This window comes from Penicillium maclennaniae (assembly GCF_028827695.1).
Source record: "Penicillium maclennaniae strain IBT 15551 chromosome Unknown utg000002l:1.0-2354659.0:1.0-2356205.0, whole genome shotgun sequence".
NCBI classification, from domain to species: Eukaryota; Fungi; Ascomycota; class Eurotiomycetes; order Eurotiales; family Aspergillaceae; genus Penicillium; species Penicillium maclennaniae.
In genome coordinates this window covers 396,833-417,364 of record NW_026623214.1, presented here as the reverse complement: position 1 = coordinate 417,364, position 20,532 = coordinate 396,833, and the positions used below count along the sequence as shown (strand labels likewise).

Here is a 20,532-nt window from a genome sequence, read left to right as displayed (position 1 = left end):
TTCAGTGATCAGACGTTGGGACTCCATTTTTGAAGAACAAAGTACTCAATGTTTTTCTTCATGACGCATTTATGTGCAAAGGGTAGGCACTGGATTCAACAGGTCTTGCTCAATTAGAGTATGTACTATAACATTAATGTATATAACGTCCCTCTTGGCTAAAATGAAGCTTAACAAAGAGCAAAATGCCCAGAAAATGCCAACCTAAACGCTCGAAACTTAATAGCAGCAGTAACACAATTCATATTAACACATATGAACAAGAAATTCAATGCTCAGCCACGATTTCCATCGAAGATGAATGAGAACGCCGAAAAACCCAGAGAACATGCTATTGACATTGCTCAGCTTGGCTGGGGTTGGAGCTGGACTTGGAATGTGTGCTGGTGCTGATGCTGGGGTGCAGGTGGTGGTGGTGCGCGACCCTGCTGGACGGGTGTCCTTTGGCCCGGATGGGGTTGGGCCTGCTGGGTTTGAGGTTGAGGGTGTCCGTGGATAGATTGCGGGTGTTGCAGTTGTTGCATTGGTGGCATTTGCATGAAGTGAGGGTGTTGCGGGTGTTGAGAGCGTGGTGCGTGAGGTGGGAGGTGTTGATGCATCGGCATGTGTGGCATGGACATCGGCTGATTTGGCTGTGGGGGAAGCTGGCCTTGTTGTGCCATATGGTGGCCGGGTTGAGGGGAGAGATGTTGGCTTGATTGCGGTGTCATATGCTGACCGTGTGAGGGCATGTGGTGGCCCTGTTGCTGCTGCATCGGTTGGGCTTGCTGTGGGCGAGCTTGAGTTTGCGGGAGTGGCTGGCTCTGCGGTGGCAGATGCTGTCCTTGAGGATATGGAGGTGTCGGGCAAGGACGCTTTCGTGGTTCGTTGTCAGCCGGTGCTGCGCGCTTCTGACCCATGTCGGTGTCCATTTTGTCATCAGGGAATTTGTTCTCCACCGGGGCTTGATCACCACCTGCAGCTGCCGCTGCCGCGGCGGCAGCTGCAGCGGCAACGTCTGCTTTGCGAGGCCTCCCTCGTGGCCGACCGGTGCCAGTTGGCTTTTTGGCTGTCGAGGGCTTCTTCGGCTTCGGTGGGGGCAGAGGTTGACCGGTAGCTTGGGCCCATGCGATTTGATCCGCCTTGCGAGGACGACCACGCTTCCGCTTCATCGGCAATGGAGTGCCATCTGGACCAATTATAGGAGTTTGAATGCTCGGAGCAGTCGGGGTCATATTTGGCGTAAAGGATGCTTGTCCTGGTTGACCAGAAGGAATCGGTTGACCATTTGCCGCCGCCTGCGCAGCCGCAGCAGCTTGCCTGGCGGCAACTTCCTCCTTCCTCGGCCGTCCACGTTTTCGCTTTGGAAGCGGTGTTACCGGTTGCTCACCGCCGGTCACCATGGCATCAGTCACCTGTGGTTGTGCCTGCCCATTTGACTGCACAGGGGTGGTGAGTGGTACGGTGGAAGGAGCGCTCTGAATATGAGTCTGTCCCACGGGAGGTTGAACTTGAGCTGCAACTTGGGGTGTGGGCTGAGACTTTGCAGCCCCAGGAGGTCGACCTTTGGGCTTGGACATCTTCTTCAGAGCAGGACTCTGCTCTTCGCTTTTAACGGTCCCAGTCGATGCTTGGGTGGTCACAGATGCCCTTTGCGGCTCAGCTGAAGGTTGTGAAGGTGGCTGATAGTGCTGGAACTGCGCTTGTGGTTGAGGGAACTGGGGCTGTTGAGAAGTTTGTGAAAATTGAGGGAGCTGGGGAGTATATTGGTTTTGAGCCTGGGGCTGCGGATGATATTGGTGGAACTGGGTTTGGGTATGTTGCAAGAAAGGAGAATGTTGCTGCTGATATGGATGATGTGCTTGAGCTGCTTGTAGCTTTTGCATTCTTTGCTGCTTCAAATGTTGCTCAAGACGCTGCTGTTCCATGTGTTGCTGCTCCAGTCGCTGCTGTTCCATACGTTGTTGCTGTTGCTGTTGCTGTTCAAGGCGCTGCTGCTCTAGGCGTTCCTGCTCCAGGCGCTCTTGCTCAAGACGCTGCTGTTCAAGTCGCTTGTGTTGCTCGGCCTTTTGCTGCTCCTCTATTCGCTTCTGTTGTTCCAGTTTTTGCTGCTCGGCTTGCTTTTGCTGCTCTATACGCTGTTGCTCGAGACGTTGCTGCTCCATGCGCTGTTGCTCCAGTCGTTGCTGTTCCATACGCTGTTGCTGTTGCTGTTGCTGTTGGAGCTTCTGCTGCTCGAGCCTTTGCTGATGCATGCGCTCCTGTTGTTGCTGGAACTGCTGATGTTGCCTTTGCTGCAACTGCTGATGAGTCTGTTGAGGAGACTGCGGCTGTGACTGAGGTTGGCGTTGCTGATAAATAGCATTCATAGACGGACTAGCCATGGAGGGGCTGCCAGAGGAATGATTCTCTCTCTGATGAACTCCGACCCGAGGCAGGCCATTCAACGACTGCTGTGGCGAGGGCATATTCATGCCATGCTGATGAGGCACACCCGTCGGTGGACTCATTCCAGGCTGTCTTTGTAAATGAGCCATGGGATTATAGCTGCGCTGTAAGTTCTGCAGCGCCATCGGGTCTTGGTTTCTAGCTATCAAGTCCGGAGAGCTCTGCGGTGGAAATTGACCAGGAAACTGTGCAAAGCTAGTAGTTGTCGGATACCCTGCTAAAGGACCCGAGGTCGGCGCCATCTTGCGCAGATCGGGTGACTGCGATGCAAAATGTTGCTGCGGTTGCGCTCTGAATAGCGGCTTATTCCCTGGAAATGGACTGCCATGTTGCGGCAAATTCGGTGCCGCGGCCAGCGACGGCGACGGTACATGCTGGCGCGGGCCACCCAACGGATGTTGCGCTTGAGTAGTTTGCTGCTGCTGCTGCTGCTGTTGCTGCTGCTGTTGAGGTTGCTGTTGCCCGGGGTGAAATGGTTGACCCCCGTATGGCATCATTTTCAATGATGTGATGTAGCTTTTGCCGTAAGCGGTAGCAGATTAGAAGCGCTCTCTCGTTCACGAGCGCATTCACCCCAAGCGCAAGCGAGCGCCGTTAGATGGAAATTTGGACTCTAGAAAATTCAATCTAGTTATCTAGCCACCAGTCGCGTGGCGAACGATTTCACGGTCTAAAAGTCCACGACCGGCTGGAGCGCGCCGCGTGTTTTTGTTTGTTCCGAGTCACCCAGGCGCCAAGGCAGCCAGGCACCAAGGCAACAAGACAGCAGGCAAAATCCCAAAGCGGCTTAGCGGCGGGAATAGAGTACCGCCGATTCCGAGGTCAGCGCAGGAGAAAAATCGCCAGGCGCACACGAAAGAGGGATTCAGGGGGGGGAAGACACGCTGGAACGATCGGGCGATGCGCTCTAGCAGAGTCCAAGGTCCCGAACGAAAGCCCTCTGGGAGATGGAAGGGCACAGAGGCGGTCGATCAGGGACCAAAGTGGATGTCGCCTGGGCTGGATCTCTCGATGGGAGGAAAAAATAATAAAAAAAAAAAATAAAATAAAATAAAATAATTTCGCGTTCTCCACATCACGTGAATCTGGGGTTTGCCACGTCTATACAGCACTTTTGATTCATTCTAATTTTCACGCTAGTGCTTCAATCTATTGATTCTGCTATTGAGTCAAGCTGCCTTTCCGGCATCCTTGTTTTCTTCCGTCACCCGAAGATCCCCTAGACACGGCGCATGGAACAGCTTTCCCGAGATAGCGCCTTTCAAAGTACCAACACTCACAATGATCCACAGCACAACCACAAACACAGAAAGTATCTAAAAATCAGCCATTGCATCATCAGAGTATTCAGGGAAAAGAACTTACTGTCCCTAACACTTTAAAAAAATCTCGAAGGCAGCTCTATTCCCATTTGGACGGTACTTGCTGCGAACACACCGAGCGGGAAAGTAAATCCCCACCACCCAATATTAAAAGGGAAAGTCCTACTGTACGCGATCGAAGCAGATGCAAAGAAAAGCCATACTAAACCAAACGACCACAGAATGAGAGCGACCAAAAAACCCACAGTATAGAAAGTCGCCCCGGAGGACTCTTCCAATGTATGAGTTTTGGGGAAATATATCTCGCGCGCACTGGCCCAGCTTCATCGCTCTAAGTGAAATTAGCAAAGCCAAACCATTGCTCATGGTATCAAAAAATCACATACCCATATCCACCTTGTCCCAGAGGACCTAGAGGCAGAAACACACTAACAATGACCGCCTTGGGAGGCAGCTTGTGAAGCGTCAGACGCAGGAGATAAATCACCATAACCATCATAGCTAACGGCAACCCAATACCCCAAAGTACGTAGCTAACAATGACCGTCCACAAAGCATACTGCTCATTGGGTAGTACACCGGCGACGACAGCCCCGGACGATGCAGCCACAATACAACTCACGATGGGTAGAAGCCACACCGCCGTCATCGAGGATAGAGGTCTTTCATTTCCATGGGCCATTCTACGCTTATTAGCAGAACGGTTCTCAGAAGCTCAGAACAGGGCCACTCACAGTAGAAACGGCAAATAAAACGCCGTCGTCACCGACACAACAGCGTCGAAAATCCACAATCCCCAAGCGAAATACCTCGTCCATTCACCCCACGCTGGGACACAGACGAAGACTATCATGTTGATGATCGTAGCTAGGCCCATGGGGAAAGTTCCTATGAACATAGATTGAACGGGATGCTTGATCATCACAGGGAAGATCTCTGGGTACAGTGTGTACCGTAGGATACTGATGATGCAGCCTGTGCTGAAAAGAAGGACATTGAGCACGAAGACTATTATTGAGAGATAGTACAACCAGTCTCCATTGTACGGGAGGTTGTGAAGGAGAATTGAGACGATGCCTGTGCCCATTGTTACGGAGAACCAACTGTATAGAGGGTCAGTGAGCATTCTTGGGTTGTAGGAGGGGGACGAACGATGGAGTGAAATTACGGACTACTCTCCTCCAGCCATGGTCGTGTTTTGAAGTTGTGGGTGCTGGCTCTGGTTCGTTAGAGGGTTGAGGGCGAGGAGATGTTGTTTGTGGCGGTGATGGTGAAATTGATGGTGACTTCGTCGGTGAATTTAATGGTGGACTTGATGATTGGGTCTGGCGCGTGCTGGTCGCCATGTTAATTGAACCCTCTGCGCTCGTGGGATACAGAGCCATGTAAAATACCGAGGCACATGGGCAGCAGATGAGGCAAGCATTATATATCGAGATGAAGTATGACTCGATGATGTCGGCCGAGATCACGGGATCCGGCAAGCAATTTTTGGACAAATCCTTTTCGGGACGCGCCTCAAACTCCACATTCCAGGAAAAGAGTCGTGAGCTCCATTCGACATTTTTAATTGGCTGTGCCAGTTAGTTATTGTCCCAATTGCGAATCTGACGTCGGTCGAGATTCGGTTTCCCGAGCTGCGTGATTATGGCACTAGCTTATATTCTGGCCTCCGACAAACTTCAATATTATGAGCAGAATCTTGGGAAGGGATTCAACACTCGGGTTTAATTCCAAAAATTGCCAAATCATTCATATGTTTCTTTTAAGCCTCAAATATACTCCTTGCTTCTGCGGGGCGTTGAATAGTGCGATCGGATCCATTTCATTCCTGGAACCATTAGGTGACGATTGAAGTATATTATCTATTTCTGCGTGGATAGGAGTCGACTTACTTCTATAATCTAGTATAGATCGTCTATGACACAAGGACACGGTCACTAGTATAAGCCCCAAAGTAACGTGCATTGAGTTCAACTATATACGAACATCACAGCATTAATCCATAATCAGACATTCCAAATCTTTACAATCCAAGCGGGTTCTGTGCAGTTTGCTCCTTCCCACCATATGACTCTTGCTTGTCACCCGAGGTTGCGCCCGAGGCACTCTCGCCAGCACCCTTGGTAACATTGCCCAGTCCTTCAGTAGTACCTGAGACGGTATCTCCGAGGCCGGAGGTCGCGCCGCCGACCGTGTTACCGAGTCCACCGACTGCGCCGCCGACCGTGTTGGTTACGCCGCCGACTGTCTTGCCCAGAGTGTCGCCCACGCCGCCGAGAAGACCGCCGCCTATGGAAATAGGGATTAGATTGTTCTGGGTTGGTGGTACAGATCATGAGGACTCACTGCCTTGCTGAGACATGTTGTGATTATATGTAGATGGTGTGGTTGTTTGTATTTGTCAAGCGAGACTTGACAGGTAGATCAGGTTGGAAGTTTTTGGAAGTTCAAGATCAAGAATGAGGATGGACAGTATTTTGAAGATGAAGTGAAACTCGACGTAGCAAAAGCACCATTCCTTAAATACTCTCTACCCCAGCAAACAACAAAACCGGTTCTAGCAATGATCTAATGAGTGCGACCCAAGTGACACGCGCCACACTGTCATATGAAGTACGCACCCCGTCCACCGTACCGTCGAATCATATTCCACAATTCACCTGTCATCCTTAGCACCAGCCACCGAATGGACCCATTCTCTGTGTTCTGACGTACGTATCCACGACGTTGATCTCATCACTGTGGCACAGTCGTGCTAATTGGGTAGTTGTTCTCTGCTGATCGCGGAGGTGGCGTCGTGGCGATGCGGCGTCCGGTTTGATGATTGAACTTGCTTATATTGATGAGGGGCTGAACTGTATGTGATCGAGATGATTTCGTGCATGACGTCCGAGCTGCGGTATGGGTTTCTTTGGGAAGGAAATGATGTCATTCACTGTGGACGGTGGATCGTGACGGGGTTGATAAAGTGTTTTATATTAAATGGGTGGGGCGTAGGTCTGGGCTCTACGCCGTAGGTGCTACACTATTGGGGTACGATAACGGACATAGTATGGGTGAATTAGGTGACTCCTCTCTTTCTATGTCTATGGAAAGATCGAGGCTCATTGCCTGATTTGATTGTGATTGTTTGCCAGATCGAGAGTTCAGATCGATTAGAGACTTGCTTGGCCTCGGGACTCGTAGGGCATCAAGAGGACTAGGATAGCCGCCCCCAGGAACAATACCCCACTGACATAGACTGGAACAGCGGTTTCAAGGTTCGCAAACATGGCGATGACGGGTGCCATGATGCCAAAGATTCGATTGGCGGATGCAGTCAATGCGTTGCCCGTGCCGCGGTCTTTAGTGAGGAAGATCTCGGGTGTGTAGGCGTACAATACGGAGTACATGAGAGTGCTCATGAAATTATAAGCGCAGTTCCATCCCAAAAGAGCGTTGGATGTGGTGGCTCGCGTGGATAAAAGCAAGAAGACTCCAGTAAGTGCAGTTGAACTGGAGAGAGCGCCCTTTCGTCCGAATCTGGGTAGCTCAACGAGGAAAGCACCGAGGAGGCAGCCGGGTATCCCCATCACAGCGATGATTAGTGAGTTTCGGTAGGTGATGTATGTGGACCCGTCGCCAAACTCTGCACCGCGTGACTGTTGGATGTATGGCAGGAACGCGTTGTAGAGCGGGAATCCCAGTCCGACAAAGGCCCACACGAGAATAATCAGAGTCGTGGAATAGGCCCGCTGAGGCGTATCGAACAGTGCGCGAACGTGATCCAAGCTCAGCTTCTCCAATCTCTGGCGGACGATATCGGCAGCGGTCAACCCCCGACTTCCCTGGTCAATATCATTCAGGTCATCCAGTGTCAACGAGGAAGCCCTCCCGTTCCTCCTCGCAACTTCATGCACAACCTTGACAGCCTCCACGTTCCTTCCCTTTCCCATAAGATACTTCGGCGACTCATAGATAGTGAAGAACATAAATCGTCCTACAAACATAGCCATAGCCAACCCACCCATTGCAACGAGAAAGTACCTCCACCCCATATTCCTCGCCTTGGTACATCCCTCCTCCCTGCACAAGACAAGTTCCCAAGCAAAGGCCACGCCACCAAATTGGCCAGCAACTGTGCAAAAGCCCAATCCACCGACAAAACAGTCAGAAGGTACTGATGCGAGCCAGGCAGAAACTCCAGGAAAATCGCCGAATCTACAGGCAAATTGCCTCCAACGCCAATCGACCACAACGCCGCCAATGCACAAATTGCTCCGAATCCAGGCGATGCCGCCGCAGCAAGACCAAATACTGCAGTGATTCCAATCGTGAGATTAAACGCCCACCGACGTCCAAATACATCACATCCGAACCCCCAGAATATCGCACCGATTAGTAATCCGATATTCTGCGCCAGCGTGAGCAACGCAGGACGCGAGACGGAGAATTCGTAGGATATCGGAGGCAGAATCAGCGATGTGATAATCGGCCAGAGGTTATCGCTTGCCCAGCCGAATCCGATCACGATGAATAGCTGCCACTGGTACCGGCCCATACCGATCTCTTGGATCGCGCAGTTCAAGACTTCCGCCTTGGCCCGGTATCGAGCGTCGGGGCTGGTAACCGGGCTACCTAGGTCATCGGCCGCTGTTTGGTCTGGGGATTTCGGAACAGACATGTTGGGATCGTGATCGTGGTGATCTTGATCTTTGAGGGGGAGGAGGGGGAGAGATGATTCGGCCTCCATGTTATATGCTTGCGAATTCATGGGGTTGCAATGGGGGCGCTTGCGCGATCAATGTCGCGATAGTGCATTAGTGGACTGTGGTAGATGATGCGATTGGTAAGGCGTGCGACAAACTCTATGGTGGTGTATCGGGTGTGTTTGTTTGGCGCTCGTTAATGGCGTGATCGACGCCTCCCGCCGCGTCAGGATGGGGATCGTGGGGAACCAGGGTCCAGCACTGTATCGAGTCCCCACACTTCGATAGGTGCTTAATTAGGTATGTGCTCGTCTTGAAAACGGTGCTGACAAGGGATGCTGTGTAATTGCTATTTACTGTCTGGGGAAGTTCGAAGGGATAAACAAAAAGAGGCGGGATGTCACATGACGTCAGTTCCGACGCAAGACACATGACATGTTCAAGTATCACGATATCTAACAAATAGAACACCCGGCTCAAATCCATCAATACACTATCTAAGCAGAAGTCGACTGCGCACTAGCCAGCGAGCTATAAGGAGTCGCACCAGGGTAGAATGATGTGGGAATCGCGGGAATCGGAATGGGCATATCCGTTCCAAACGCAGTCGCCAGATCCGACGCCATAGTCGCAGCCGAGTATCCCGATGGAGCAGCAGTCACAGTCATGGAGGTCGTGTACGTGGTGTAGTCGTTGCCGGAGTCGAGGCACGCGCCGTCGCCATACGCGTTCTCGCACGAGTACCACTGCGAATCACCTTCCTCAGTCCACATAGCAAAGTCCTCGATCGTGACCTCGGTACATGGGGCTCCGCTGGCACAGTTCACCTTGATGGGGCCGCGCTGGGCACCATTGGCTTCAGTGCCTTTCCAGTTGCTGATTGTGATGTTATTGAGTTGGACACCGTCGCCGGCGACGGTGCTCATGCTGGACCAGGCTTGGTCAATGTCGAGGGAGTAGGCGTTGCCGTGACCTGGTCTGTTTAATTTGTGTTTGTGATTCTGTTGGAGTGAGCAGGGTACATACCGATGAAGTTCTCGAGCAGGAGGTTGGAGACAGTGCCGGAGCCGCCGTTGCTCTTGACCATGTACATCTGATTCGAAGACCAGGTGTAGACATTACGGTAGACGACATCAGAAATATCCGTGTCAGCTCCCAGCGAGCCCATGGCACAGCCACCGCTCCAGTTGCAGTAGATGTTCTCTACAAGGATGTTCTTGGATGGACTCTGCGGGGAGTTAGCTGGTAACTCATGTATCGAAACGCTATACTGACCTTGACAGTAACACACTCATCCTTGTTGGTGACCATGACATCGTGAACCCAGATGTTAGTCGACCAGACATCAATACCATCCAAACCACCTGAGTTACCACCACGAATAGCCATGTTATAAACCTCTCCATTCTCACAAGTATCCATCGAAAAGTGGAAAGCCGGCGCATCCACGAGCGCAAGATCGTGAACCGAAAAATCCGTTACCTCATACATTCGCAGTATGCGCGGTCCACTCAGTGATCCCTCGCGATGGAATTCATACCCCCAGCCCTGCACGGCGCCCTCCGAGGTCGAACTGAACAGTTCAAAGTCGGTAGTATGCTCGATGAAAATCATGTTCCCTCCATCGGTACCAGTACGGTAGATGATTCCGTCTATGCGGATTGCCGTGCTGCTGCCGCCGGTCAGAGTGACCCAGGTGTCGAGGGCGTAGTCACCGGATGGGATGTAGACTACACCGTTGGTCTTGCAGGCCGCCCATGCGGAGGTGATAGCGGGACCAATATCGGTTGAGTTGTCGGCTACACCGCCGTAGTCCAGAACGGAGCAGATCTTGGAGGCGGCTTTAGTTGCGTAGCTGGTCGTTGGGCCTACAGTGCCGGAAAGTTGAGCACTTGCGAGCAATGGCGCCAGGCCGATTGCTAGAAGAGAAAAGAACATGGTGAAAATATACAAATAAAAGAGAAGAGAAGAGAAGAGAATAAGTGGATTAAAGAAAGAAAAGAACAGGAACAAAAACCCCGTTTGACATGGGAATGGTTATTATATCCCAATTTCTTAGCGTAGAGACTCGAAACTCCGGGGTGAGACCATGCCAATCCTCTCAAGCCCCAAGTCGAAGAGAAACACACGAACTCCCTCGTCACGCCGCGCGTCGGCAGACCACAATCGCTCCGGCGGGGCGTCCGGCAATTGGAAAATGTCTTAGAAGAAGGTTGAGATTGGAGGATTAAAGAGGGCCCGAAGAAGTGTCTGGTGTTGATTGATCGGCACACCTAGTACGACCCGTGCGTTCCGTGTGTCTATGGGTTCGGTCCGCCGTTTCCTTGGCGGGCGCTAAGTCTTGTCTCCATCTTTCTCTAACTGCTACTTAGAAACTCCCTGAATTGTATCGGGTTGGGTGCTCGGCAGGTGTAGAGTGCGTTGATTGAAGCTCTTCTTGGTAGGCGGTTTATTTAGTCCGATGTACTCCATTCACGGAATTGAACAGTACATGGGATGGCACTACTACATGATTTGGGTGGTTTTTTGAGACCTGCTGCCACGAAGCTTGTCGATCGTAGCTTAGTCGTGAGGGCTTGAGCACACTGCCGTTCTGGTCGGGACATCTTGCACCAAGCTATGAGTTCTTCCTAGCCAAAGTATGATTCCCCGCTGGAGCCACGGCCGATGCAACAGTAACCCCGGCTTTGGATGATATTTTTCCGTGCAGATCGGCGGCGTTGGGTTGCTTATTCGCTAAGCCGCTGATCACAGCCACGAGATCACGCTACATTGACCGGGCAGTCGTAATTGGGCCGAAAGATATATCTACAAAGAGAAAAGCAATTCTCAAAAAGTCTGATATTGCATCCCATGGACTGAGAAAATCTAGCTAAAGACTTCGGCAGCAAACAGCGGAGACACAAGCGCAACACACCCTAAAGGCATTACGCAAGCAAATGCTCCACTCCATATCGATACAATACAATCTCAAGCCTCGAGCTTAGATCATCAGGCGCTCAACCTGGTTCTTCAAGTTGCGGATGGTGGCAGTCAGGTCGGAAGCCTCGTTGGTGGTGATGCTGCAAGCGATCACGGGGCGGGAGACACCGGTGGCACGGCCGAGAGCCATCTTGCTGGGGACGTAGACGTAGGGAACGTTCTTGTCCTCGCACAGCAGGGGCAAGTGCAGAATGATGGGCAGAGGGGTGGTATCGGCGGCCAGGATGACAATCTCGGAGGTACCGCGGTTGAGGGTCTTGGTGGTCTCGTTGGCACCCTTCTTCAGCTGGCGGTAGTGGCTGGCCTGCTGGACAAGGTCAAGCAGGGACTGGGCGAGGGTCTCATCGGCGATGGGCCAGGCTGAGATGTTGGTTAGCTTGGTTCTTCCATGGTGCGAAGGGTAGAGGACTCACCAGCGGAAGCGTCTTCGGCCATTTTTAGAGATGTTCAGAAACCGGATCTTTGAGATAAGATATGGCTCACGCAAAGGATCACAGCCGTGTAGACAGCGGAAATAAATGGATGGGTATGAGGTGGATGAATTTTGCGGAGGAAAATTTCTCAGATGGGGATAGGCGCGGCTGACCGCTTCAGTTTTGCCGGGTTGAAGGTTCTTCAGTCGGGGGCCGCCGACCGCCTTTTCATTCCTTTTCCCTAAAAATTGGAGTGTGCCTCTGTCTGTGCCTCAGGCATGCAGGCAGCATAGCGCTACGTTGAATTGGGATCTTTGCGGTAATCTATATCATCGCTATTTATGCATGGCACTTATGCCGCCGAGATCAACTCGGTCAATGTACAGAATTGGTTCTATAACTTGGTACACTTACTCGTGTCGACCATTCCAATCATGCAAAACCTTACGCGACCTGAGTACTGAGAATAGTGCTAGCAAGTCTGGACCGAGCTCGCAGAGCAGGTCCGTACTTGAACAAGGCATAAGGGATAATGGTGAGAAGGGTAGCAATGAGAGCCAATAGCAAACCAGCCCATTGGCTGCCCATGTTGTGGAAGAATTGGGATGCAAACAAGGGCGACACGGCACCGAGGGTGTTACGCATGAAACCCTGACCGGCAATAGCAGAAGAAGCATTGTCGCCGTAGCAGTCAGCAGTATAACTGTAGCATGACTCGAAGATGAAGAAGATGCCGAGGCCAATGAGGACAAGGCCGACAACAGGGCCGAACCAGAAGAGGTCCTTGTACTGGGTGAAGCTGTAGATGAACAGACCGACGGGCAGCCAGACGGCGCCGCACATGGCACCGTAAAGACGGGCCTCGGGGGCGGGACTCCTGGTTGGGGTCGTTGATGACAGATTTGTACTTCCTGATCTGAAGGAAGTTCAGACCGAAGCCCAGGGTGGTACCGATACACAGAGCGATGTAGGGCAAGCCAGAGACGCCCTCACCCCAGCCCTTCTTTTCCTGGTAGGTAATTGGAATGACAGAGAGGAAGAGGAAGGTCAGGAACCAGGCGAAACTGATCCAAAGACCAAAGGCGAACACGACGGGCTCGGTGAACAACATCTTAATGGCCTTGACGGATGAATTGTGAAGCATCTTCTTGATACCGGGGGCTTCCAGGTCGTTGTGGGTGACGAAGCGGTCGTCACCGGTGGACTCCCGAATCATCTTTGCGCGCTTCTTGAGAGTCACACCTCCACGGGTCTCACGGAGGAAAATGGCAATGACAATGACAAGAGGGATGTTTGCAAGACCCTGAATACCCTCAACCCAACGCCAGCCCAGAGCCTGGTCAATGAAGCCGGCGTATATGGGAGCAGCGACGGTACCGAAGATGGCGATGAATGAGAAGGAAGCCATAGGGATGGCACGGTGTGCCGGGGTGTACATGTCACCGAAGGTACCACCGACAAGGATAGTACCGACACAACCGAACAGACCGAGCAGAGCACGACAGACGAGAATGGTGGCAATGTTCTTGCCCAGGGAAAGACCGATGAACATGAGAGCGAAGCAGACATAAGCACCGACATAGACAACCCGCCGGCCAGCCAGCTCACAGAAAGGTGCTAAGAAAAGAGGTGCAAGAGCACAGGTGAAGTTGAAGGTGAAAAGACCCAATTGTCCCAGTTCAGTCGAGACACCAAGATCATCCACCATCCGTGAAATTCCAGAGCTGTAGGCTGTTGTGGCGAGACCAATGAACAAGGTCATCAGGCAGAGCAGCAAACTGATGAAAGCCTTATATTTGGAGTTCCAGTTGAAAGGATTCTCCTTGTCGCCCTCGGCGAATTCCAAGACGATCAAGTTCTGTCCGTCATGTTGGGTGGGCTTGGTAACCGTAAGAGGAAGGTCAAAGTCCACCTCTTGGAGGAGCTGGCTGTCAAGTTCCTGGTTGTGCTCGGCTTCGTATAATGATTCACGATATTTGCCGCCAATGATCCAACCCTTTTGTTGGCTCTCCTGGTGAGCGATAGAGGCTTCTGAAGTATTCTCAGCGTGAGAAGCCATAATAGGCTCTTGTTGTTGTTGTTTCGACTTCATTATGAACATGTGATGGGAGGTGGAAGGGGCCAAGAAAAAAAAAAACAAGAAACCTTGAAGAAGAATCTGACAATATGGGAGAACCCCATTCCATATAAATGAGGCACAGGCTCAGGGCCTGTCGTCATCCGCAAATCTTCGGGCTTGCGAGTATGGGGACTACGGAGCTATGGGTCTCCGGTCTCAAGGCATGGGGGTTAGTCTGGTCCGGCTCCAGTCTTCTCAACGTGTTCCTGGCCGTCTCATTTGATCAGCCTGACTTTTCAAGTGGAGGTCGAGAGGAAGCATTTCACACCGCACATAGCGCTTTGTATACTGGCTGCTGTGGCCTCTTAGATCTTCAAACCAAAGCCTAAAGTCCATATACAATTACTATGAAGGCACAACTACCCCAGCATTTCTGGAGTCAGTTCATCCCGGTGGCTTCGTGGCTGGGAGTAGCCGGTGCCTCATCGTCATCCAGAGCTGTTGTGCTTGCCCGAATACGGATATGGCCCGATACAAAACCAGCCTCAGTCGCATGAATTTTTGTGGACCACGAAAATGCTGGCGAATTGTAGGCGCCAATGAGGGCGCCACCTAGCAAAGCAAAAGCCAGTCTCGGTCAAAGACCGCAGTTTATCGGGGCTTGTTGAGGTGTTGATAACACCGAAAAGGTCCCGAGTAGGTCCCGACCCTGCTTTGTCCGACGCCGAGTCGGCATGCCTTGGTTCGGCCCCACCGGGCTAAATCGACCGGCAAGCCATGCTCGATCGGGTTCTCCATTGCGCTGGAATAAAAACGCCATGTTCTATTCTAGTCCATGATTTCAAAGAAAAGGATGACCGTATTCTATACTGTTGCTCATTTGAGCCTCAGATAGTCTTTGAGTCGGGCGGGTGGTTCGTGCAAAATGCAAATGGACCGCCACTATTTCCCCGTTGGGTGACCGGGCGATCGACCGTCGGTAGATCCTCGGGATGTCCACCGAACAGGCGTCGAATCATGATGGATGATGATCGATACGGTGTCTCCTGCACTCGTCAGGTACTACGAGTGTGGATTTGCTCTGCCCACTGATACATACCCCAATGAGGCAGTTCGGGTTTCCATCATGCATTTCATCATGCATTTCATCACAGTAATGACGAGCAGGGCGCAAAAAGTCGCTCATAGGAACAGCGAACGGCATTGTCAACACAGATACTATCCATCATGTTGCTTTACGATCGGTGTATCCCTACTGGGCTAGGCAGCTGCTCATCAATGGGGCTACGTTGCACGGGAGGTCGGGATCTTTCAAGGTCCATTTGTTCTAGAAGCCGTTGTATTTTAACAGAGCGAGACACTCAACCTACCTTTGTAAGAGTAGCTTTTCGGCTTTGAGTGCCGTGCCTGGCTCGTGGTCTTTTTGTCCACTTTCTCAAAACAAATTTTGTCAAGGTTCAGCGAAACCAGCGATCTTCCGATGGTCTGATCGGCGGTTAACCTTCCTTACCCGCGAGTGGTTCCGACTTCTCCATCGCGTCCGATTGGTCGATCTGCAGAACAAATTGTTTTCATTCTTTCGAGACCAGCTACACATGTTACTGTGTGCTGAATTATGTAGAGGTCGCTAACATGTCCACTCTATAAATCCGTGTATACTTAACATTTGCATGCTCAGCTGAAGTACTATCACATGCCTGCCGGCCCACAGTCCCACATGTATGTACCCAGTACACCACAAGGAGCGTCACCCTAGAAGGTAGACAAATGAAAAGGGGAAAGGCCCTGCTGTGGATGAATCTCAATGAGCCTGGCAACCAGCACAAGTTATGCAGACCGTCCGCCAGCTCACTTTAAAAGCCGCATGCCGCTTGGAAATTTGGTACAGAATTCAAATCAGTAAGCATAGGGCGGATGCCGTCCAGAACACCTGGGTGTTTTTTAACTAGCCATCAATCAGACTCCCGCGACAGATGCTGACTTGACTCGGTTCCTCAAATGCAAGACCCTCTCACCTGTGAATGTTACTAGCTATGAAAGGGGACCAGGTTCATGTTGGACAGCAATGGTCGTACGGAACAACGAAAGCCGCACGGCCTGCAGACGTCGCTCTGTATATTTACGGTAACTTCCGAGATGAGGAAGCTCAGATTTGTTTGCCCTCCCACCTAGATACGCATTTGAGAGCACTGGTGAGTAAAGGGTAGAATGAAGTGTCGAATGTGGCGAGTGATGAAATAATCGTGATGAAACTTGAGGAGAACCTCAATGTCAAGCTCGATTCCTTGCAGACAGTACCTCATTGAATTCAGTATGGTATAGTCGCGTAGCACTCCTAACGCAACACCCCTGGGGCTTGGCACCGGATAGGTTTAAACCAACCCACGTTTGGTTCCACTCCTTTGATTTCATACCCCTCCCAATTTTTACCGCGAACTCTTGATCTGGGCATCTTCAACGGCCGACTGTCAAGCATGTGCCGTACTATATAAGCGAAAGGTACACTCGAGCATAGAATGCATAGGCGGAATGTCAGAGTAGAATACTACTGACCAGTTCAAAAATTTCTTTTGACTTACAGGTCAGCGCAAACCTCCTGTTTTTTATAAAAAGGCACCGGTGCCCTCTTTCAGGTGTCTGGACAGCTGCTGCATGATCTCAGGTTAGCGTAACTGCCCTGTTTAGAGTTGCATTGAAAGTGTTGTATGTGGAGAGTCGTGTTGTCGACGGTGCTGGCGACTAGGAAAATACAGTACAAGCAACCTATTATTGAGAATGCCTTGATTGAATTTTTCAAAGATATTTAAGTGATCTTGAATGCGGATTATGCGTGATCATAGGAATGATTGTGCGCAGATGTGCTAATGACAAGCTGGGGATATAATCGTCTCGCATCCATGTTTCATGATAGATTGTAAAATTCTGTCGAATGTGTCCGTCATTCCACTGGTACTTTCATTCTCAAGATCAAGAAGCTTGCAATGCAAAAGCCCGTCACGGCGAGCATCAAGTTCTCTGGCTCATTTTAGAACAACCCCGCAGCTAAGAATATCCTGATCTGAGGAGGTTATGTAACAAATCAGGTTGTGGTGCCCTATGACATCATCAGCCGGATATTCGGCGAGTCCCCAGATTTCTCCTACAGGCGAAAATTGGCAATTGACGATCGCAGTTACGACCATTCGATCAATTGATGCTTTTGATGAGAAGTTAAAATCTTCATTTCTTGTGCCACTAGTTCCAAGGCCGGCAAGTAGATCATCAGCAACTGACTTGACCGTAGTGAAACGTGGTCGTGGTCGTACCTGGACAAACCTTGCTATTTTCGTATTCAGTGGCTGCAGTACCCGAAACTTAGGCGCTTTTGCTCTACTGAATCCCCGCGCGTCACAATGACGCAAGGTATCAATCCTGATACATAATTCGATCTGCTGCCAAGTGCTGCCAAGAGGATTGTCACTGTCAAGCTTTCTCATTTCCCCAATTTAACCTATTACAGAAGACGTTGAAGATACCTAGAGGTCTCTTCGCTACTTCCAGACACTAGTATCATCGCTCAACCCCAAATCTACAAGAATAGAAGCCATCATCAAAGATGTCTTTCAAGAATGATGATTCCCACCACCTCCACAAGTAAGCATCAATTGCAAAATGAAACTGCTCGCAATATTCTAACATTCAATCTATCAGAATTGGAGGCTGGATGCATCCAGACTATTCTGCCCACCAGGAATGGCTGGGCGGTATCATCAAGCATGTCGATAGCAAAGAACATACTCTGCACCCAGTGCTGAAAGAGTTCCAAGACTTGATTGAAAGTAATACCCGAGTCTATGCGCTCATCGAAGGCATGCTCAGAGAAGTCCCTCGCAAGAAGCCCTACCACACAGATCCGACTGGTCATCCCGAGATTCGTGACTACCACCACTTCCTCCGCGTCCTCAATCACCTCCTCACCACCGCACCCTCATGGACCGACAAAGCTCACCGCGTCGGCCTAGTTGGTCTGCCTATCAATGCCGTCTTGGACTGGCCTATGGGTACGCCAAGTGGTTACGCAGCATTCCTGGACCCCGAAATCAACGCAATGCTCAAGAAGGTCCTCAATGCGTGGGGTGAATACTTGCGTTCTCCAGCTTCCGCTGAAGTCTTGAATTCATCTTCTCTGGGATGGTTCGGCGAGACTGGATACCACGACCTGACGACCGTTGCAAAGATTGGCCCATCGGCCGCTGGGAACCTCGAGTTCCATGATATGTTCCAGTGTGACCCGTCAGCACCACACTATGGTTTCAAGTCCTGGGACGATTTCTTCACACGACTGTGGCGTGACGGCATGCGCCCGGTCGCGGAGCCTGACAACGGCCGCGTTATCGCCAACGCTTGCGAGTCTAAGCCGTATAGGGTCGCTCACAATGTCAAGGCTCGCGATCGATTCTGGATCAAGAGTCAGCCTTACTCTGTTCTTGATATGCTTGGACATGACCCTCTGGCTGAGCAATTTGTGGGTGGAACTATCTACCAGGCTTTCCTCAGTGCATTGAGCTATCACCGCTGGCATGCGCCCGTTACCGGAAAAGTGGTTAAAGCCTATGTGGTTGAAGGCACGTACTATTCCGAGCCGTTGTTCGAAGGCGTTGGAAACCCGACTGCTCGAACTGAAGATATTCGTCCTGAAGGCCAGACTATCTCGCAGTCGTATATTACTGCGACTGCTACGCGTGCCTTGATCTTTATTGAAGCAGATGAGCCTGCTATTGGCCTGATGGCATTCATTGGTGTTGGCATGGCGGAGGTCTCGACCTGTGATATCACTGTCAAGGAAGGCGATCATGTCAAAAAGGGTGATCAGATTGGTATGTTCCACTTTGGTGGATCGACTCATTGCTTGCTCTTCCGTAAGGGTGTCGATATTTCTGGATTCCCCGAGCCTGGCATGGATGAAAATATGCCTGTTCGCAGCAAGTTGGCCACTGTTGCATAGGATGTAAGTTTATCAATGCTTGTGGTCTTACAAATTTCGAATGTGTATAAGCATATCAGTAGTGTATGAACGGCTGGCGCAATTCACATACAAATAGGAAGTTTCTCTGTTATGTATGCCCTTTCTCACGCCCGTTAAAATTGTCTTTCGGAAGGGACCGTCGGCAATGAAATATAATACGCAAGTTCTATCATCTCCAGATTTACAGAAGTAGCTTAAATAGGAAGAAAACCTAGTCCAGTCAAGTTTCAATCAGCACGACTGATCTGTAGCGGAATCTTGGGAATCTAAAGCTAGGAATATTCTTAGAAAGAGGCGTCCGTATCCATTCTGGAAAATTCACCAATCGCAGGGCGTATTTTGCTGCTTAGAAAAAGAAAGTCAGCAGTGCATCAGCACGCTAAGCCTAAACAGGCAAAGCGTGACATTCATGATCCATCGATAATAATCGCATAATCTTCTCCAACCATTCAAGATTTTAGATCCCAGGCTATATAAACCCCCAATCTTCCTGCAATTCAGAGAAAACCCAAGAATAAATTGTCATACTTTGATCTTCAGACTTCTGCGATTCTCAGCCACACGAAAGACAGCAACAACACAGCAATGACAAACCCACTTTCCCACGCCAAGATCGTTCTCCGCCGCTCCAGCGAGCGCGGATATGCCGAACACGGCGGCTGGCTCAAATCCTTCCACACCTTCAGCTTCGCCAACTATTATGACCACCGCTTCCAAAATTTTGGAAGTCTTCGAGTCCTCAATGAAGACCGCGTCTCAGCACGGAATGGCTTCCCAACTCACCCCCACCGCGACGCCGAGATCTTCAGCTACATCCTGAGCGGCGAGCTGACGCACCGCGACAGCATGATCAAGAAGGGCTCTGAAGGCGCACAGGGCAAGGACTTCTTTCGTATGAAGCGGGGCGACGTCCAATTCACTACTGGTGGAACCGGTAAGTTTCTCTTCTTATCCTCGTACTAATAGATCAATGCTGACGTCAAGACAAGGAATCGCTCACTCCGAGCAGAATGAGTCTACAAAGCCGGTGCATTTCCTTCAGATTTGGGCTTTGCCTTGGAAGCAGGGACTCAAGCCTCAGTATCACACTATGACTTTTAGTGAGGAGGACAAGCGCAAGGCTTTCGTGCCTATCTTGTCGCCTCTTGCTGCGGGCCCTGAGGCTACTCCGGCGCAGGAAGAAGCTGCTACGCCTAAGATTCCCAATACCATTCCTATTCACGCGGACTTTGTGATGGGTGCAGGTATCATCGAGCCTAACTCTACTTTCAAGTGGAATGTTGGCGCAGGAGATGTCGTCAACTCGAAAAAGAAGCGCAATGTTTATATCCATCTGCCTATGACCAAGCAGGGTAAGATGAGGATTAAGCTTAACGGCAGTGAAGATGCCATCTTGGAGGAGGGTGATGGTGCTTTCGTCACTGGTGTGAATGCTGGTGATGCGCTCCGTGTGGAGAGTATTGGTGAGGTCGAGGCAGAGGTCATTGTTCTGGACAGTGATTAAGTGGATAAATTTATAGTTCATATTGCGTTTTAGAGATATGAAATAATGACAAGGCGTTTGGGCTTGCCTGCTTGAAAATCACTTGACCGTCCCGTCTATCACGACTTTTGTAGTAAGTGTAGAGGACTC

At 50.8% G+C, this 20,532-nt stretch overlaps 9 protein-coding genes across 9 annotated transcripts; 2 read left to right on the top strand and 7 right to left on the bottom strand.

Moving 5' to 3' along the window:
* Nucleotides 1-344: 344 nt before the first annotated feature.
* On the bottom strand, nucleotides 345-2,924 carry N7477_001382 (uncharacterized protein; the record flags this gene model as incomplete). Its single annotated transcript, XM_056963045.1, has 1 exon — nucleotides 345-2,924. The coding sequence occupies one exon, from the start codon at nucleotides 2,922-2,924 to the stop codon at nucleotides 345-347; it is 2,580 nt and encodes an 859-aa protein (XP_056825964.1).
* A 672-nt stretch (nucleotides 2,925-3,596) lies between these two features.
* On the bottom strand, nucleotides 3,597-4,875 carry N7477_001381 (TDT family transporter; the record flags this gene model as incomplete). Its single annotated transcript, XM_056963044.1, has 5 exons — nucleotides 3,597-3,743; nucleotides 3,865-3,914; nucleotides 3,995-4,080; nucleotides 4,136-4,432; nucleotides 4,484-4,875. 5 exons carry the CDS (start codon nucleotides 4,873-4,875, stop codon nucleotides 3,597-3,599), a joined length of 972 nt encoding a protein of 323 aa, XP_056825963.1.
* Nucleotides 4,876-5,775: 900 nt separating this feature from the next.
* On the bottom strand, nucleotides 5,776-6,114 carry N7477_001380 (uncharacterized protein; the record flags this gene model as incomplete). The annotated part of the gene is made up of 2 exons (XM_056963043.1): nucleotides 5,776-6,041; nucleotides 6,099-6,114. The coding sequence occupies 2 exons, from the start codon at nucleotides 6,112-6,114 to the stop codon at nucleotides 5,776-5,778; spliced, it is 282 nt and encodes a 93-aa protein (XP_056825962.1).
* A 793-nt stretch (nucleotides 6,115-6,907) lies between these two features.
* Nucleotides 6,908-8,505, bottom strand: N7477_001379 (putative sugar transporter; the record flags this gene model as incomplete). The annotated part of the gene is made up of 2 exons (XM_056963042.1): nucleotides 6,908-7,731; nucleotides 7,779-8,505. 2 exons carry the CDS (start codon nucleotides 8,503-8,505, stop codon nucleotides 6,908-6,910), a joined length of 1,551 nt encoding a protein of 516 aa, XP_056825961.1.
* Nucleotides 8,506-8,937: 432 nt separating this feature from the next.
* rhgB (putative extracellular rhamnogalacturonase) lies at nucleotides 8,938-10,378 on the bottom strand (the record flags this gene model as incomplete). The annotated part of the gene is made up of 3 exons (XM_056963041.1): nucleotides 8,938-9,413; nucleotides 9,467-9,668; nucleotides 9,716-10,378. The coding sequence occupies 3 exons, from the start codon at nucleotides 10,376-10,378 to the stop codon at nucleotides 8,938-8,940; spliced, it is 1,341 nt and encodes a 446-aa protein (XP_056825960.1).
* A 1,045-nt stretch (nucleotides 10,379-11,423) lies between these two features.
* On the bottom strand, nucleotides 11,424-11,857 carry N7477_001377 (uncharacterized protein; the record flags this gene model as incomplete). The annotated part of the gene is made up of 2 exons (XM_056963040.1): nucleotides 11,424-11,782; nucleotides 11,836-11,857. The coding sequence occupies 2 exons, from the start codon at nucleotides 11,855-11,857 to the stop codon at nucleotides 11,424-11,426; spliced, it is 381 nt and encodes a 126-aa protein (XP_056825959.1).
* A 422-nt stretch (nucleotides 11,858-12,279) lies between these two features.
* On the bottom strand, nucleotides 12,280-13,927 carry N7477_001376 (uncharacterized protein; the record flags this gene model as incomplete). The annotated part of the gene is made up of 2 exons (XM_056963039.1): nucleotides 12,280-12,712; nucleotides 12,744-13,927. The coding sequence occupies 2 exons, from the start codon at nucleotides 13,925-13,927 to the stop codon at nucleotides 12,280-12,282; spliced, it is 1,617 nt and encodes a 538-aa protein (XP_056825958.1).
* Nucleotides 13,928-17,489: 3,562 nt separating this feature from the next.
* N7477_001375 (uncharacterized protein) lies at nucleotides 17,490-18,878 on the top strand (the record flags this gene model as incomplete). The annotated part of the gene is made up of 2 exons (XM_056963038.1): nucleotides 17,490-17,527; nucleotides 17,585-18,878. The coding sequence occupies 2 exons, from the start codon at nucleotides 17,490-17,492 to the stop codon at nucleotides 18,876-18,878; spliced, it is 1,332 nt and encodes a 443-aa protein (XP_056825957.1).
* A 606-nt stretch (nucleotides 18,879-19,484) lies between these two features.
* On the top strand, nucleotides 19,485-20,403 carry N7477_001374 (pirin family protein; the record flags this gene model as incomplete). The annotated part of the gene is made up of 2 exons (XM_056963037.1): nucleotides 19,485-19,833; nucleotides 19,889-20,403. The coding sequence occupies 2 exons, from the start codon at nucleotides 19,485-19,487 to the stop codon at nucleotides 20,401-20,403; spliced, it is 864 nt and encodes a 287-aa protein (XP_056825956.1).
* Between the last annotated feature and the right edge of the window lie 129 nt (nucleotides 20,404-20,532).